The sequence below is a fragment of the Rhodnius prolixus genome, unplaced genomic scaffold (assembly GCF_049639745.1).
Source record: "Rhodnius prolixus isolate KJV_2025 unplaced genomic scaffold, Rpr scaffold_11, whole genome shotgun sequence".
NCBI lineage: Eukaryota > Metazoa > Arthropoda > Insecta > Hemiptera > Reduviidae > Rhodnius > Rhodnius prolixus.
The window spans coordinates 18,024,432-18,040,269 of record NW_027411625.1 but is presented as its reverse complement, the minus strand read 5'-3'; the positions used below and the strand labels follow the sequence as shown (position 1 = coordinate 18,040,269).

Sequence of the window (15,838 nt, the reverse complement as noted above, 5' to 3'; positions counted from 1 at the left end):
TTGAATATTAAATATAATTATGTAGAAATATATACAGGGTGTTCATTTTAAGACGGCTCAAATGCATTTCATGCTTAAACGGTTGATCTGAGCAAAAAATGGTAGAGGTAAAATTTGTTGCCCGTCACCTCTAGTTTCGGAATATGTAACTTGATTTTAGATTTCTGCCAGCATACGCGGCAAACGCGCGTCCAAAAATAAGGGTCCGCAGATGACCCCCGTTTTCATATAAACATTTTTAAAGAGTATAAAAAGTTATGAAAGAAACCGGAAACCGCAGTACCATATCTTCAAAATTAAAGGTGCTAGGCCATTTCAAAATCTGGTATTTACGAATCATATTTCAATTTTTTTACTTGTTATCAATGAGAAAGAATAGCACGCAATAGGTCATTTTTATGTATTTTTTCATCCCCTTTCTACTAAAACTATTGCCAAGGCAGTAAAGCTAGAATTTTTCTTAATATCGGGAAATAATTAGTTTTCCGAATGATTTCCTAAAAAAAATCAAATGTTAAGAGCTTTAGATGTTCTCAACCATACACAAAATGGCTAAAAAGTAATTTTACATCTGTTACAAACAAGAAGGTTTAATAATTTCTAGGTAATTTTGGGAGAGCTGCGTTTAATTACCAAAAAAATTGGTAACCTCCTGCCACAATTTAAGTGATCAATATTTTTCATTTAAAGGATCAAACTTATCAAACAACTCAGGTGCTTCCTGTGGCTCGCAAGCCAGGTAAGCCTGGAGGTTATCACCTACTCTCTGCATCTGGGGAGCCACCTTTGAAGGCACAGTACATGCTACACAAGCTGCGTAATGTGCATTATTTGATAAATTAAGGAACAAGTTTGATCCTTTAAATGAAAGGATCTTTCTTTCATTCTTCCATTTAAATTTAAATTTAATCCTTTAAATGAAACACCTTTAATTTTGAAGATATCGAACTGCGGTTTCCGGTTTCTTTCATAACTTTTTATACTCTTTAAAACTGTGTATATGAAAACGGGAGTCATCTGCGGGCAGGAATCTAAAATCAAGTTACATATTCTGAAACTAGAGGTGACGGGCAACAAATTTTACCTCTACCATTTTTTACTCAGATCAACCGTTTAAGCATGAAATGCATTTGAGTCGTCTTAAAATGAACACCCTGTATACAGGGTGTATGCGGAGGAGTGGTCGAAACTTCGGGACTCCCGAATCGGGAGGTGATTGAGCAGCTCAAATACAACAAAAAATATTCTCTTCACTTTGGCCCGATTCTCAATAGTGTCCAAGATGTTTTTTTTTGTTTTCTTTTTTTGGCATTTGCTTTCGCCATACAGCCAGCATCGTCTAGGTGCTTCTCACTAGAATATCACTCACTCTCCATTCTTACTTATAAATACATTCATCCCTCTACTATATACAACTATTTACATACAAACTTACAACTAATGGATGGCTCAGTACTCCATATTCCTGCCATCCTTATAGCTTAACCGAAATTAAAATCACGTAATCCTTCTGTAATCATTTTCTTCCATTCATTCTATAACTTTTAAATACATTCATATTTCATTGCAAGCTCTGCTATAGACTTAGCACATATATGTTGGTGGAGAATATTATGTGTTCGTAGCGAAATGGTGCTTCTAAATACCTGTATAAGTCGTCAAACATTCGTTTCCTTTCTACCACATAACGTGGACATATCATTATTATATGTTTGAAATCCTCCTCCTCATTGCAATCTACGCAAAGAGGAGAGGACCTTTTGTTGATCCTGTGTAGATACGATCCGCACACCGCGTGGTTCGCTCTCAGCCTGCTTATTGTCGTAACAACCCATTTATTAATGACAGTTCCCTTAAACCATGGTTGTCTAGGTAACTGATCAGCCATAGTTTTATAGAATCTTCCTTTATTACCATTACTGTAATCTGTCTGCCATTTTTGTAGTGCTGCTTTTGCAATTATACACTTGATATCGGTGTGTGGTAATTTATAGTTAGCCATTTCCCCACTATTGGTGGCTTCCTTTGCAAGTTTATCCACAATTTAATTTTCTTTTATACCACAATGACCCTTTACCCACAAAAAATTAATGCAGACCCCCTTCTCTTTAAAAATGACAATAATTTCTACAATCTCTGCGATAATATGATTCATTCCTGCAGACTGGGTGTGTATATGTGATAATTTACACAACGCACTCTGGCTGTCACTAATAATGGTATATTTTTTCTCCGAAAACGAATAACTATATTTTAAGGCCGTTAAAATAGCAATTAGCTCCGCTGTATAGATGGACGCCTCATCTTCTAATTTAATTATAGCAAAATAGTTCCGAACCGGATCATACACAGCACTTCCGACTTTACTGTTGATTTTGGACCCATTTGTAAAAAAACGATATGAGCCAGGATAATGGAAAGAAATATAATCTTCGAAGGCCGAGGTTCTCATCTTTTCTGGCACCTTTATCAAGTCGAAGGCAGTGTTAACCCTTAATTCGGTCAATAAATGTTCGTATTTTAAGTTGTAAACATCTAACTTATTATTAGAATATACTTTGTCTCTAAAGGTAGAGATTCTAATAAAACTTTCTGTGTAAATGGGGCCTTTCTTTTTTGTCCAATATTTGTGAGTGAGGACTTTGGTATTTAATTGACCTATTTTATTTTTATTTTTATTTTTTTTTTTGCCGGCGCATCGACGTCTATGGCCATTAGCGCCCGACCTATTTTATTATAAATTATCCGGTTCAAGGCTAATTTTTTTTAAGACATATCGATCGGACAGTACTTCTATTCTATAAGCGAGCGGTAATTCGCCAGCCTCTGCGTACATTACGTCCACAGGTGTGCTGTTCAAGAATCCGAGACACAATCTGATACATTTATTTTGTAGAACGTGAAGAGGTCGCATAACAGACTTGCAGGCCTGACCATACAAAACCCAAGATGGTTACTTTTCTTTTTGTTCCTTTTCCAAAAATTGACATTTGAGTAAATTAGTGGTGAAAAGTCGGTTACGCAAAATCCCAGTTTTCTGCATTTACACCCCTCTGTACGGGGTAGGGTTTTATTAAAAACCAAAACAATCCATATGGTCTTAAATCTCAATAAATGCGCAACGTTTTCTGAAATTATGTGACTCCTTGATTCATTAATCAATTGAAAAAATACAGTTGAAAATTTTAACTAAAATCATCGAGAACGAATTTTTTTGACATTAAAGTAAAAATTTCATTGTTATAAGAAACGTTTTGAGGCTCTGTATTGAGCAAATTTATAGGAAATTTAATGCTCTTTCGTTTGGAATAAGCAGATTTGTTGTAGGATCAAGGATAGAAAAGTTACGGCCGTTTTTATGGTGATAAACGCGAATATTGACGGAAAAGTTAAAAATGCAAATATCTTGGACACTATTAAGAATCGGGCCAAAAATAAGAGAGTATTTTGTGTTGCACTTGAGCTGCTGAATTACCTCCCGAAGTTTCGACCACTCCTCCGCATACACCCTGTATAACTAAGCTGTCATTGGAGTGACCACTCCGTGTTACCTCTGCGAAACTAACAAAAATAATTATTAATATAATAAGAAAATTAAAATAATAATAATGATAATAACTTACGTTCCACCAAATATACAATACAATTCAACTTTAGATCCTCGCAGAGCCACCTCATTCTTCCTGGTCACATACTGGGCGACTGGTGCGTACTTATTCTGAGCTGCTGTTACCCCACTAGGAATTACATTCAGTAGAACTCGATTTCCAAGCTTATATTCATTCCTTAAAAAAAAATAAATAAAATGTCATTTATAATCGAACACTGTTTTAAAAGTAATTTATTTAAAGATGTAAATAACTGAAATAAGTACCAATTATTTCAAGTATCTGCGAGTGTATTAAGAGATAGCTCACATACATTGTTCTGCAGGATTGAATAAAAGCGAAGGTAGTTAGATGCTTCTGGTGGCCATGAGTGTACATTCCTGCACATTGAATTCCCTCAGTAAGGAGAAAACCAAGGAAGCTTATGCCACGGTCACAAGAGCATTGCTTTTTTAGGAAATACTTCAGACATTACAGAGAGGATCCACTTTGAGGAGGGTATGAAACTCTCTTTTACCTTCTAGTAGTTTCTAGGGTTAGAATGGATGTCACCGAACCAGGAATCGAAACCATCTTGCCTAAACCCAGACTTTTATGATCGACACAGAACTGACGAAATTTGAGCTATACCAGGCTCCAACCGCTATCAGGACCCCGTTGGGATATACATACACAGGGTATATGAGGAGGAGTGGTCGAAACTTCGAGAGGTGATTTAGCAGCTCAAATGCAACAAAAAATATTCTCTTCACTTTGGCCCGATTCTCAATAGTGTCCAAGATATTTGCATTTTTAACTTTTCCATCGATATTCGCGTTTATTACCATAAAAACGGCCGTAACTTTTCTATCCTTTATCCTACAACAAATCTGCTAATTCCAAACGAAAGATCATTAAATTTCCTATAAATATGTTTAACCGTGAGTCTCAAAACGACTCTTATAATCAATGAAATGTTTACTTAATGTCTAAAAATTCGTTCTCGATGATTTTAGTTAAAATTTTTAACTGTATTGTTTCAATAATTAATGAATCAAATAGTCACCCAATTACAGGAAAAGTTGTGCATTTATTGAGCTTCAAGACCATATGGTTTTTTTTTGTTTTTAATAAAACCCTACCCCGAAAAGAGGGGTGTAAATGCAAAAAACTGGTATGTTGCGTAACCGACTTTTCACTGATATCAAATTATAATTTACTCGTATGTCAATTTTTGGAGAAGGAACAAAAAGAAAGGTAACCATTTTATTTTTGAACATTCATTATTTAATAAAACGGAAGTAAAAAATACAGCAGCAACAATACACAGCAGTGGCAAAGTACAATAGGTGCGTACCTAAAATCGCTACAAAAATTGTTCGAATTATTCAAACAAGGAAGTGGGTAAGAATTGTGGCAAATTTTTACTTTCTTAACAACAATTGTTCGTGTTACTGATTATTAATGACATAATAGTTTTCATCAAAAATAATTCATGATAATTCTAAAATAAAATGGTTATTTTCTTTATGTTCCTTCTCCAAAAAATTATTAGTTTTGAATTATTATTAATTAACTTTGATGACAAAAAACCTCCATTATGTCATTAGGATATGTTTAAGATAAGATTGCCAATAATATTAGACGTGAAGATTCATCATAAATTAGGCATCGCGAATTCGGGGGCAATTCGAATATCTTTCCGTTAAAGTAGTTTTCCACTACTGATTTATAGTTAAGATCGCCAACGTTGTAGGGTAACTGTTATCAATTAAACAGTACAAGTCCGTACTGTTTAATTACACACCTCTGACTAATATCGCTATCACAAAACGATTGGAATACTAAACTTTTGTAGCTTATTTGAAACATGAGCATTAAATGTTTAAGGAGTGGAGGTCAGTCTGTCAAGTGTGTAACTTAGTGTCTCTAAAATTTGCTTTTATAAGTGGTTTCATAGCGGAATTTATTGTTGGGAATTTGTTTATAATTAAAATAAGTTGTATTGAACATTTGTGTGGAGTTACAAAAATATCTAACAGATTTTGTGGAGTGAGTAATTAAATGTTTAGTACATTAACAGGCCTTTTAATACAGAGCAGATTTGGGCAAATTCTTCGAGGCCATATTAGTGGCGTGACTTCGCGGTGTGTATTATGTTATGCGGCACAGGTGTGGGGTTTTAAAAAATACGAACAGTCAGAAAGGCTTCAGAGATTTTTTTGTCAAAAAGTTATTTCACCTCCCTCCTAATACTGCTAATTATGTATTAAATTTAGAATTAAATCTTTGTAGTATGTATGCTTACACTTTGCAATTACATTTTAGATATATAATAAAGATAATGAAATTACCAGAGGGAAGGTTGCCTAAAATGATGATAGCTGAAATTGTTATTACGAGACATACGTTATGGTATGGAACACTGAAGAATTTATGTACTCGTTTTGACATACCTATTATATGTATATATGTATATATATTTTTATTGCTATAAAGGAACATACACCTGTTAGCATGGAGTTGACATTCTCTATTACAATCAAAATAATGACTTTTGCAAAATAAAAATAATTTAACAATGTACTTACAAAATAATAAGGTACGTAATAGAAAAATAAATTAAAATTTCGCATGTTGCATAAAAAAGGAAAGTAAACAAAACAAAGCTCCTAATTATTGGAAACAGAGTTCCTCAACTTTATAAAACAATAATTATTAATATTGTAAATGCTGTTGGTTTTTATTTTAATTCAGCTGACAATCCGCAGATCTCTAATATGTAAAAATAGACATTTATTTTTTCAACAGTATCAAAAGTTCAGATATTAACCAAATTTGATGTACTGTCATGAGATACAATATACTGTTTCAGGAACTTAGATCGAATACTGGAATAAATAGGGCATTCCAATAAGAGGTGTTCAACAGAATTCAATATTAAATGCTTGCACAATTTACAGACCTCTTCCTTATATAAGTAGTATACTTCACCATTTATCAATAGCCTAACTACCTTATTGTTTGCTATTCTTAATTGGCTAATAACCCTTAATTTATTAATATTAACAATTAACGTGAAGTAGTATTGAGGTTCCAAGTCAGCAAAGTCACAAATACTTCTGTAAATTGAGGAATAACCAGAGTTCAGAGCTCTATCAATATCTAGACTCAGGAGATTATTTTTCATCTTCTGTAACAGTCCACTCTTATTCTCAATAACCATATTAGCATTCTCTGAATTCATCACCAAGGGATCCTCTAGTTGAATGGCTATATTCCTGACTTGTGATACCCAATTATAGTCAATATTATTGCTGGGGCATTGATCCAGTTGGCACAATCGTACAAAGCATTGTCTTGGGAGACTCTCAAGTGGGAGTTGGAGCAATTTAATCCAAAAATTTATTACCCTACCGAAAACTAGGACTGACAAAGGTTTCCTACCGGACTCTAGTCGTACTATATAATTAGGGGTAAATTTTGGCCATAAGAATAAGTTTTTTAAAAATTTCGTCTGGACCACTTCCAAGGGTTCAAAGTACCTCAAACTCCAGACTTCAGAACCGTAAAGAAGTGTAGAAACAACCATGGAGTCGAACAAGGTCATTCTCGAATCCCAAGAATCACTTCTCCCTCTAATAAGAATTTCCCTTACTTTAGCACTTGCGATCACTGAACGCCGTGTGAAGTGTTCCGAAGCCCGTTTAAATTTCCCAGATGCCGCAAATGGCACACCCAGGTAAACATACTCCTTTGCATAATCTAATTTCAAATTTCCCCAGAATAAAGGCTTTAGGTTTTTAATTCTCCCTGATTTGTGAAAAGGCACAACCTTTGATTTCTCCGGATTTAATTTTAAATAATTATTGTGACAATATTCATTCAGAATTTTCAAATTCTTCTGAGCTGAAGACCAGGAGCGGCTCAACAATACCAGGTCATCTGCAAATAAAAGCATTATAACTTCCGTTGAACTATTGACCCTTAATCCTGAAGCTCCGTTACTTCTAAAGTAATTTACAATATCTGAAATAAAAAGGATAAATAAAGCTGGGCTAAGAGATTCACCCTGAAGTAGTCCAGAGGTCACACCTATTTCTTCAGAAAAGCAATCTCCCAGTTTTATCTGTATGTTTGCCATCTCGTATAAACCTTTCAATATCCTCACGAGTTTTCCACTAAGGCCAAGAAGGAACAATTTTTCCCATAATAAGTTATGATTTATGGAATCGAAGGCTTTCTTAAAGTCCACGAAGGCGGCAAATACATAACTTCCTTTTTCTCTTAAGTTAATATGTATCAAAGATGTAAGCGTAAATATATGGTCTACACAGCTTCTCCCACTCCGAAAGCCAGATTGTTCTTCCGGGATTATATTCTCATTGTCAGCCCAAGCTAGAATCCTTTTCGCCAAGATACCAGTAAAGAGTTTAGCAATACAATTAATGAGCGAAATTCCACGATAATTGTCCGGATCTTTTTTATTCCCTCTTTTATAGATTAAATGAAGTTTGGCGTTAGACCACGATTTTGGGGGGCATTCATTATCTAAGATACTATTGAATAAGTGAAGAAGATAATGTTCCCATTCCGGTGTTAAGTTCTTGAAGACCTCGTATATAATGCCATCGAACCCTGGTGTCTTATTGTTGTTACTGGCTTGAATACAGGTTTGTAACTCTACTAAAGAGAAAGGCGTATCTAAGAAAGGATGAGTTACAGAAAAGAATTGTGTCTCGTTTATAATCTTTATACCGAACAAATTTTTGTAGTAATCAACCCATTCAGTGATCCCTATTTCATTAATGTTCGCATTAAACCCTTTGATGGATCTAATGGTTTTCCAAAACTGACTGTTGTTTTTTACATTGCGCATATTCTGTTTAATATTCTCCCAAAATAAATTCTTCTTCTTTTTAATTAAGCTTCTATACAAATTCCTTGTGTCAACATAGTCCTGCAATAGTTTATTGGAAGAAGTATTTTTTTGGAGTGCCCTATATTTCCTACAAACAAGTGATTTCTGAAATTTACATTCTTTATCAAACCATTTTTGGTTTGTTTTTTTTGGCTCCTTAAATTGATTTCTATAAAATAGTAATCCTGAATTGGTAAGAGATTCGTGCATGCATTCAACAAAGTTATTATAAAGACTAGTATTATCTTTGCTATTGAAGTAAATTCTATCAGACCTCGTTAAGAAAAGCTGAAAACTAGGAACTCTACTACTGTCCCACTTAATATGTCTAACGAGGTTACAAGTATTTTCCTTTTTATTTTTAACTTTTGAAAGAGTGGGATCACTAAACATAAAAGTGACAGTACAAAGTAAATGGTCAAAAACAGGAGAGAGTGGTGTTACAGACATATCATAAAAAGTAGTAAATAGAGGTTCATTAATCCAGACTAGATCAATGGTGCTTTTGCCAATTTTAGAAACATAAGTGAAATTTTCTGGCCTATCAGTAATCGACCTCCCATTACATAAGAAAAACCCCAATGCCTCCATAAGTTCAGCAAGTAGCTTCCCTCGTCTGTTAATGTATGAATCCATAACTATTCTAAGGCCGTACAAGCTGGTATTTTCGAAAACATCATCCTCTAAAGTATTTAAATTCCCAACTCTACAATTAAAGTCACCATAAAGTACAATATACCCTTCTGGGAATTTGTTATGAATTTTAACTAAAATGAAATGTAATTGCTCTAAACAAGTTTCGATATCACATAATGGTGGTAAATATATAGTACCTATTATTAAGAATAGTTTATTAATTTTAATACCAACAAACAACCAGTAGCGGGAAATCTCTATCAATACAGATTCAGACAAATTTTTATGAATTAGAATCATTATGCCTCCGCTGGCTCGACCTCTAGTATGCGTCTTAATTGCCTCGGATACATACATTTCATATTCATTAAATAAGTTTGGTAATTTGAAAGCTTTATCACTTATCCAGGTTTCAACAAAACACATGACATGACTATCTTTCAAACAATCTAATTCGGCATTATTTAAGTTATAAAAAGTGTTAAATCCATTGATATTTAAACATGAAATATTAAACTTATATGTGTTCTGATTTAATACAGACTTACAGACATAGTTATCAGCTGGTGAAAATTTATGTGGTGGTTCTTCCTGCAAAATGGGTTGAGTCAACGGTTGTCAGATATCTGCTGATGAAGGTACTGGAGAACTCCTTTGACGAAACATGAAGCTTTCCAACTTAGTTCTGGTCCTTTTATCAATTTTCACTTTTTTCTTGGTTCGTTCAGAGTTAGTTTCGCTTTCAGTAGTTTCATCAGTTTCTGTGAAATTATCTAGCAAATCCTCAATTTCTTTTAAGGTAAGGAAGGAGCCTCTAAACTTAAATAAATTACGTCTGTAACTTATGTTGGGATCCAAAGATTTTAATTTAATTAAATAATTGTAAACCCGCCTGCCTTCCTCCCGGTCCTCTTTGGAGCGGTCATGACTTATTCTCATATTTTTCTCTTGCAATAATTGCTTTTTCTTAAAAATATCTCGCTTTATAAATTGATTGTTTAATGTTACCAGAATAGGCTGTGGCTCCCTTTTACCAACCCGGAAACAGTCGTTAATAGCGGAATCCGGAAGAGCTACTTCTATATCTGCACAGATCTGTTTCACTTTTCCAACCGTATTTTCATTGTCTTCTTTGGCCACGTTATAGATTAAAAAGTTATTTTTTCTTGATTGCCTCTTCATTATTTTTATTTCTTCTCTCAGCTGACTGTTTTGCTTTTCGAGTTCCTTACATTTTGATTTAGTATCTTCAAAATTTTTTAAAAGTTCAGTCATTAGTGTAAGAGTTTTGTCTACACTTTGCTTCAGATTTTTAATTTCTTCATTGTTAGTTCTAATTTCAACCATCAGTTCTTCCATTTTTAAAATTATTATAAATTAATAATATGAAGATATTTAATCAAATAGTGGAAATTAATTGAAAATAAAGAAATAGTATTGGTAAGTCGAGTTAAATTTACTTATTACTCGTATTCAAAGAGAAGCTCCTAAAGATAAGCAGTGTTTACGTGGCTCGCTCTGTCTATAGTCGCACACCTACTTCCTTCTCACTTGCTCTCTCATAACAGTGAATGCTGCCAACACATCCCCACCACTGAGTTAACAAAGTTCACTTACACAATTTATACTTTTATAACACAAGTTTAAACTAATTAGATCATTAATTTCTCAGAAATAAGGCGATAAATTTTTCTGAATTTTAAAATAATAAAGTCAAACACCTTATTCTTCCAATAAGCAAAATTTCACTAAATTTTTCGGCTTAAAACCAAGATAAAAAAGCACGAAAAAGCAGAGCACACAGAACTGTGTTCACTGTACAAAAGCTAGAGGTCAACTCCGACATACCTATTATAGAACTTAATAATAATTCTGTGAATGCTTGGGAAGAAAAATTAAATGCAATGATAAGTAATTTACGGATGGAGGAGATGATAACGGCAGAATCAAAAGCTAGAAATGGTATTCATCATAAAGTCTATCCCAAATTAACTTAAAATCCAGATTATTTTTCAAACAGGCCATTCAGAGACGTAGAATTAACATTAAAAGCAAGAACTGAATCATTGTGTTTAAATTATCGACCTTTTAAACCTGATACCAGTCATTTATGTACACTATGCAACCTTAATCAAGTAGAGGATGAAGTACACTTTATTTGTGTATGTCCTATTTTAACTCCACATCGTTTGAAGTATTTTAATAAAAAAAAATCTTACTGAAAATGATTTATATGCAATATTAAACGGTTGGAACTGGAATAATTTATGTAATTATTTAAAAGAGGCCTTATATTACAGAAAATTAATAACTAATGAATTTAATTGTGATTAGAATGTGTTTTATTTAGTTTTTTATTTTTTTACAAAAGTTTTCATTTATTTTACTCACTGGTGGTTCATTTTATCTTTTGCAAAAGCGTGTTGTATTTACAAAGATATGAATTAATGTATTTAATCAATCTCAACTCTGCGGACGGAGTACGCTCCATGCACTTGAGTGTTATTATTTTTTTTGAATTCTGTAATGTAACTTATGTAAATAGTTGGAATTAAATAAACACTTATTATTATTATTATTATTATTATTATTATTATTATTAGTGGAGTGGGGTAGCAGTATTGTGCATTTGTTTATTTGTTCACAGCACTATTATTGGAAGATTGTTTATTTCTAGACTGACTCTGCAACTAACTGACTTTTATTATTGGTAAATTAATTTAATTGTATTACACTTAATTTTAATATGAATCTAGAGATTGTAGAACAATGAAATTGTTGCGTCAAGAATTAAGGAAAGATTTGGATGATTTTAGATTAAAAATAGTAGATGAAAAAAAACAGCACATAATTGCATTGAAAATAAAGTTAAAATTCTAGAGAGGAAAATCAAGCACGTTGATCATGAAGAAAAGAAATTTAGTGATATTTGGAGTGCTGAAGAATTTTCCAGTTATTGCGAGTTACAGAAATACTTAGGCGATCTTTTAACCAGTTAAGCGTGGAATTTAGTTTTTTAAACCCCCACTGAGTGCGGAATAAAATCAGACAATGACGTGTATACACGTCGAACGCAGGACAAAACAACCAAAAGTTTACAACATCGTAATAGCCACTGCAAGCATTTTTTTCTTTTCAGAAAAGTGAAGATATCTCGCTTACCAAAAAGAACAAAATGGAGAAAGATAAAAGAATTAAAAAGAATCTGGAGCAATTCTCATTTAGAACACGTTTGCCATCTAGCACTCGTGAGGAAGAGGAAGTGGCATCACATGAAGATACAACACAAACACAAACAGAAATTTAGCAATTACTTGTCAAGGGACAACTGAATGCAACTGGTTATAACATTGGACCTCGATATAGTAAAGTAATCCTTTTAAAACATTTATGTTAGCGGGCGTTAAAAATATATTTAATTTGGATTCCATTATTCAGCAAAAAGTAACTGATTTATTATTTTATTTTTATTGAGTTATTTTGTTTTATTGAGACTTGGTCAGTCGGTTCCCTGCTTGTGTTGTCTCCATGTTTTAAATAATTATAACGTCTATGTGAGTGAGGCAGGGCAAGCGGGGGAATGGCTATCCTGGTCATTAATGATTTAAACTTTCAGACTGCATTTACTTCTAAAACATATTTATGGCTTGTGGTAATAATTAAAAATGAAATAAGATGCTAGTTCAATAATTCTGTTTACACAGTTAAATGTACAGATTTATGAACCATATGTAATTGCAACGAAGTAGAGTAGAGACAACTGAACATACACTAATAAACTAAGCTGCCTAAAACAAAAATACGGCAATGATTTGGAATCGATGTGTTCAAGATTTGTACATTTAAATTATATATTTTATACGTAATAAACATGTTTAATGTAAGATCATTTATAATCAATAATAATAAGGATGATAATAATAATAATAATTTAATAAGAAAAAAAGAAATTTGTATTTTTCTTAATATTTTGTAACAATCTGCACTGTACCCATTTGTAGGGCCTAAAGGCTTCACAAATTATTAAATAAATTAATAAATTAATTAATTAAATGTTTAAAAACAAAAGAAATTTTAAAAAACATAGCTTGCATAAACAGAGCGCACCTGAATAATGATGTTGCTGCGCAGGCATAGGAAAAATCCTTACTAGTATCTTGCCTAGTGACATTCGTAAACCATAGATTTCCTTCTGGATCTACGGTCATTCTTGAATTGTTAATACTTTTAATACTTCCGTCTTCATTCTAAAAACAGTAAAACTTTGTCGAAATTTAAATAATTCCCACTGATAAAAATAGATAATTTTTTTTTTAATTTTGGTAAACCCTATACATCATTCTCTTGCAGTAATTGCTCCTATTTCTCTCACCATTTTTTCTTCTTATAAGAGAAAGATAGTAAAAAATGAAATGTGTGCACTTCTCTAACTAAGGTATTATTTTGCATGCTACATTTCAAACTTTTATGAAACACACTTAGTACCTGAATGAGCCAGTACACGTTAGGTTTAGGCCAACCATCTGGTGGTTCGCAGGTCAGTTTGAACGGTTCTCCTTCGTTCGCACTCTCAGATTTCTCACCTTGTTCTTTAAATGAATTCAATTCGGCTTTTCGAACAAATACTGAATTCGAAGTAGCAGTACCCCATTCATTTGTTGCAAAGCACTGATATTGACCTAAAAATCAACAAACCAAAAATTAGAATTTTTCATTTATTTCAGTTATTAATTGTGACTCTTGAGCGATGATGATAAGGGAAAATGAGATCACAAGACACACTCGACTATTATTTCTTTTACAAAGGAATCCTTATAAAACCAAATTTAATAAAAACTGTGTTAGGGCCGCATATTACTAGAACTGGTTTACCTAGATCTTCATTTCTAGGCGAACTAATAACCAGGGTTCCTCGACCAGGTTGTTGCGATATTCGATCATCGTATGCTTGCCAGTCGAAATTCTTTCCGTTCTTTATCCATCGATATCTGTAAACACCAAAAAAAAATGGTGTAAAAACTTCTTTTTTATTATTATTATTATAACATTCTAGATTCTCTAATTATAAAATTAGTTCAAAGTTAAAATCATAATAAACATGTGCTTTTAAACGAAGCGTAATTGTCCCCAAAAATCAATTTTCATGAAAAAAATCTCAACAAACACAACACAACTGTACCTGAGTTAAGGTTTGTTGTATACTAACAAAATATTCTTATATAATAATAATAATTTATTTGTGTAAACATAAGTTTTTACAAATAGAGTTAGATCAGTACAAAATATAATACAAACTGAAATGTTCTTATATAATATTTCGACATTGTTTACACAATATTCACACATCATTCTTTTTCAATATTCTTTGTAGTTTGCATCATTAATTTCCACTTTAACTTTCAACTTAAACGATAGCTGATTTATTACAATTTTCACTTTATATTATTATTCTTCTGCTCATTTTAATAAAACCATATATATATAAAAGTTGCTAAAAACTAATAAAACTTACTTCATTAAAGTGGCATTGGCAGCCAGCAGATTTACTTCAAATTTGAAATTTTGGTTACATATTTATTTCTTGTTAATATCTAATAGGTGATAAGTCCTTAAATTTCACTGAAATGTCACTCAGGAAGGATGCTCTACAATCTGCTCTCCCAAAATGCCTTCGTTGACATTCCTTTGAATAAAAGTGGAAGAATACTTGTGCGCATTAAGTTTAGCAAGTTTAAAGAAAATTGTAGAAGTGGTTTTCGAGAAAATCTGTACAAACTGAAAAATCTTTTTAGTGAAGCAGTACTCCCGGTTGACAGATTTGGACAAAAACTTTACCGTCGCGACCCTCGATGGCATCCATATAAATGAAATATCAGTGCTGAAATGTCTGCAGTTTTTCGTTTTTGAGTAAGGCTCTCCCACTAGTGTTTCAACCTCCATCATATCCACTCATTAAAATCCAAATTCTCTGGACATTTTCGACGCTAAATTTTATTTATCCAACCACCAAATTCACATGATTTGAAAATCTTTCTCTTTTCAGAATTACTTCTTCTTAGCTTAGAACAAATAATGAGTGACTATGTAACAAAGCTACTACTAGGAAGTTTTTAAATTAATCTCTTTTTTAATTATTACTACCAAACTGACCAAACACACACCACACATTAATTAATTTGTAAAAAACACTTTTTTTAGTCAAGAGAATCTCAAAACCGACACCACGGATAACACAAAATCGAAAATTTGCGCGGTCACAATACTTCTTTCTTAAGAGAAGCAAGAGAAAATAAAGATTCAATAATTCTGCATATCCGGTCAAACTACTTTTTTTTAAACGCGGAATTTTAGCAATACATACAATCCTCGTTAATGTAAGGCACATTAAATTACATAAATCTTTTAAGTAAGAAGTCCAACTATTGCATCATTAAAAATTTGCCATAAAATCTACTCCCCCATAAGAAGGTTACAGATTTGTAAGTTTACAAAGAGAGTACGAAGTTTAGAGAAAATCTTTCAACGGTTTACGAGATATGTAATTTAAACCAACAGAAAAGTACGTTAAGTAAAAAGGACTTCCGATTGGTCAATTTTGACCAATAGCTTATTGCCGAGTCCTCTTTTGATAACTAAACCAAATATCAAATCTGAATTTTCTACAATTTTCCGGGGAAGAGTCTGGCTTATCAAA

At 32.7% G+C, this 15,838-nt stretch overlaps 1 protein-coding gene across 6 annotated transcripts in view; it reads right to left on the bottom strand.

Annotated features, from left to right (window-relative positions):
- Positions 1 to 15,838, bottom strand: part of Nrg (Neuroglian) — a 133,356-nt gene that overhangs the window by 108,067 nt on the left and 9,451 nt on the right. For all 6 annotated transcript variants that reach the window (XM_074137716.1, XM_074137717.1, XM_074137720.1 and 3 more), the window contains exons 4-7: positions 14,017 to 14,132; positions 13,630 to 13,823; positions 13,252 to 13,391; positions 3,624 to 3,785 (exon numbers count right to left, since the gene is read on the bottom strand). In XM_074137716.1, coding sequence (XP_073993817.1) covers positions 3,624 to 3,785; positions 13,252 to 13,391; positions 13,630 to 13,823; positions 14,017 to 14,132 — 612 coding nt within the window. The remainder of the gene's footprint in view (positions 1 to 3,623; positions 3,786 to 13,251; positions 13,392 to 13,629; positions 13,824 to 14,016; positions 14,133 to 15,838) is intronic.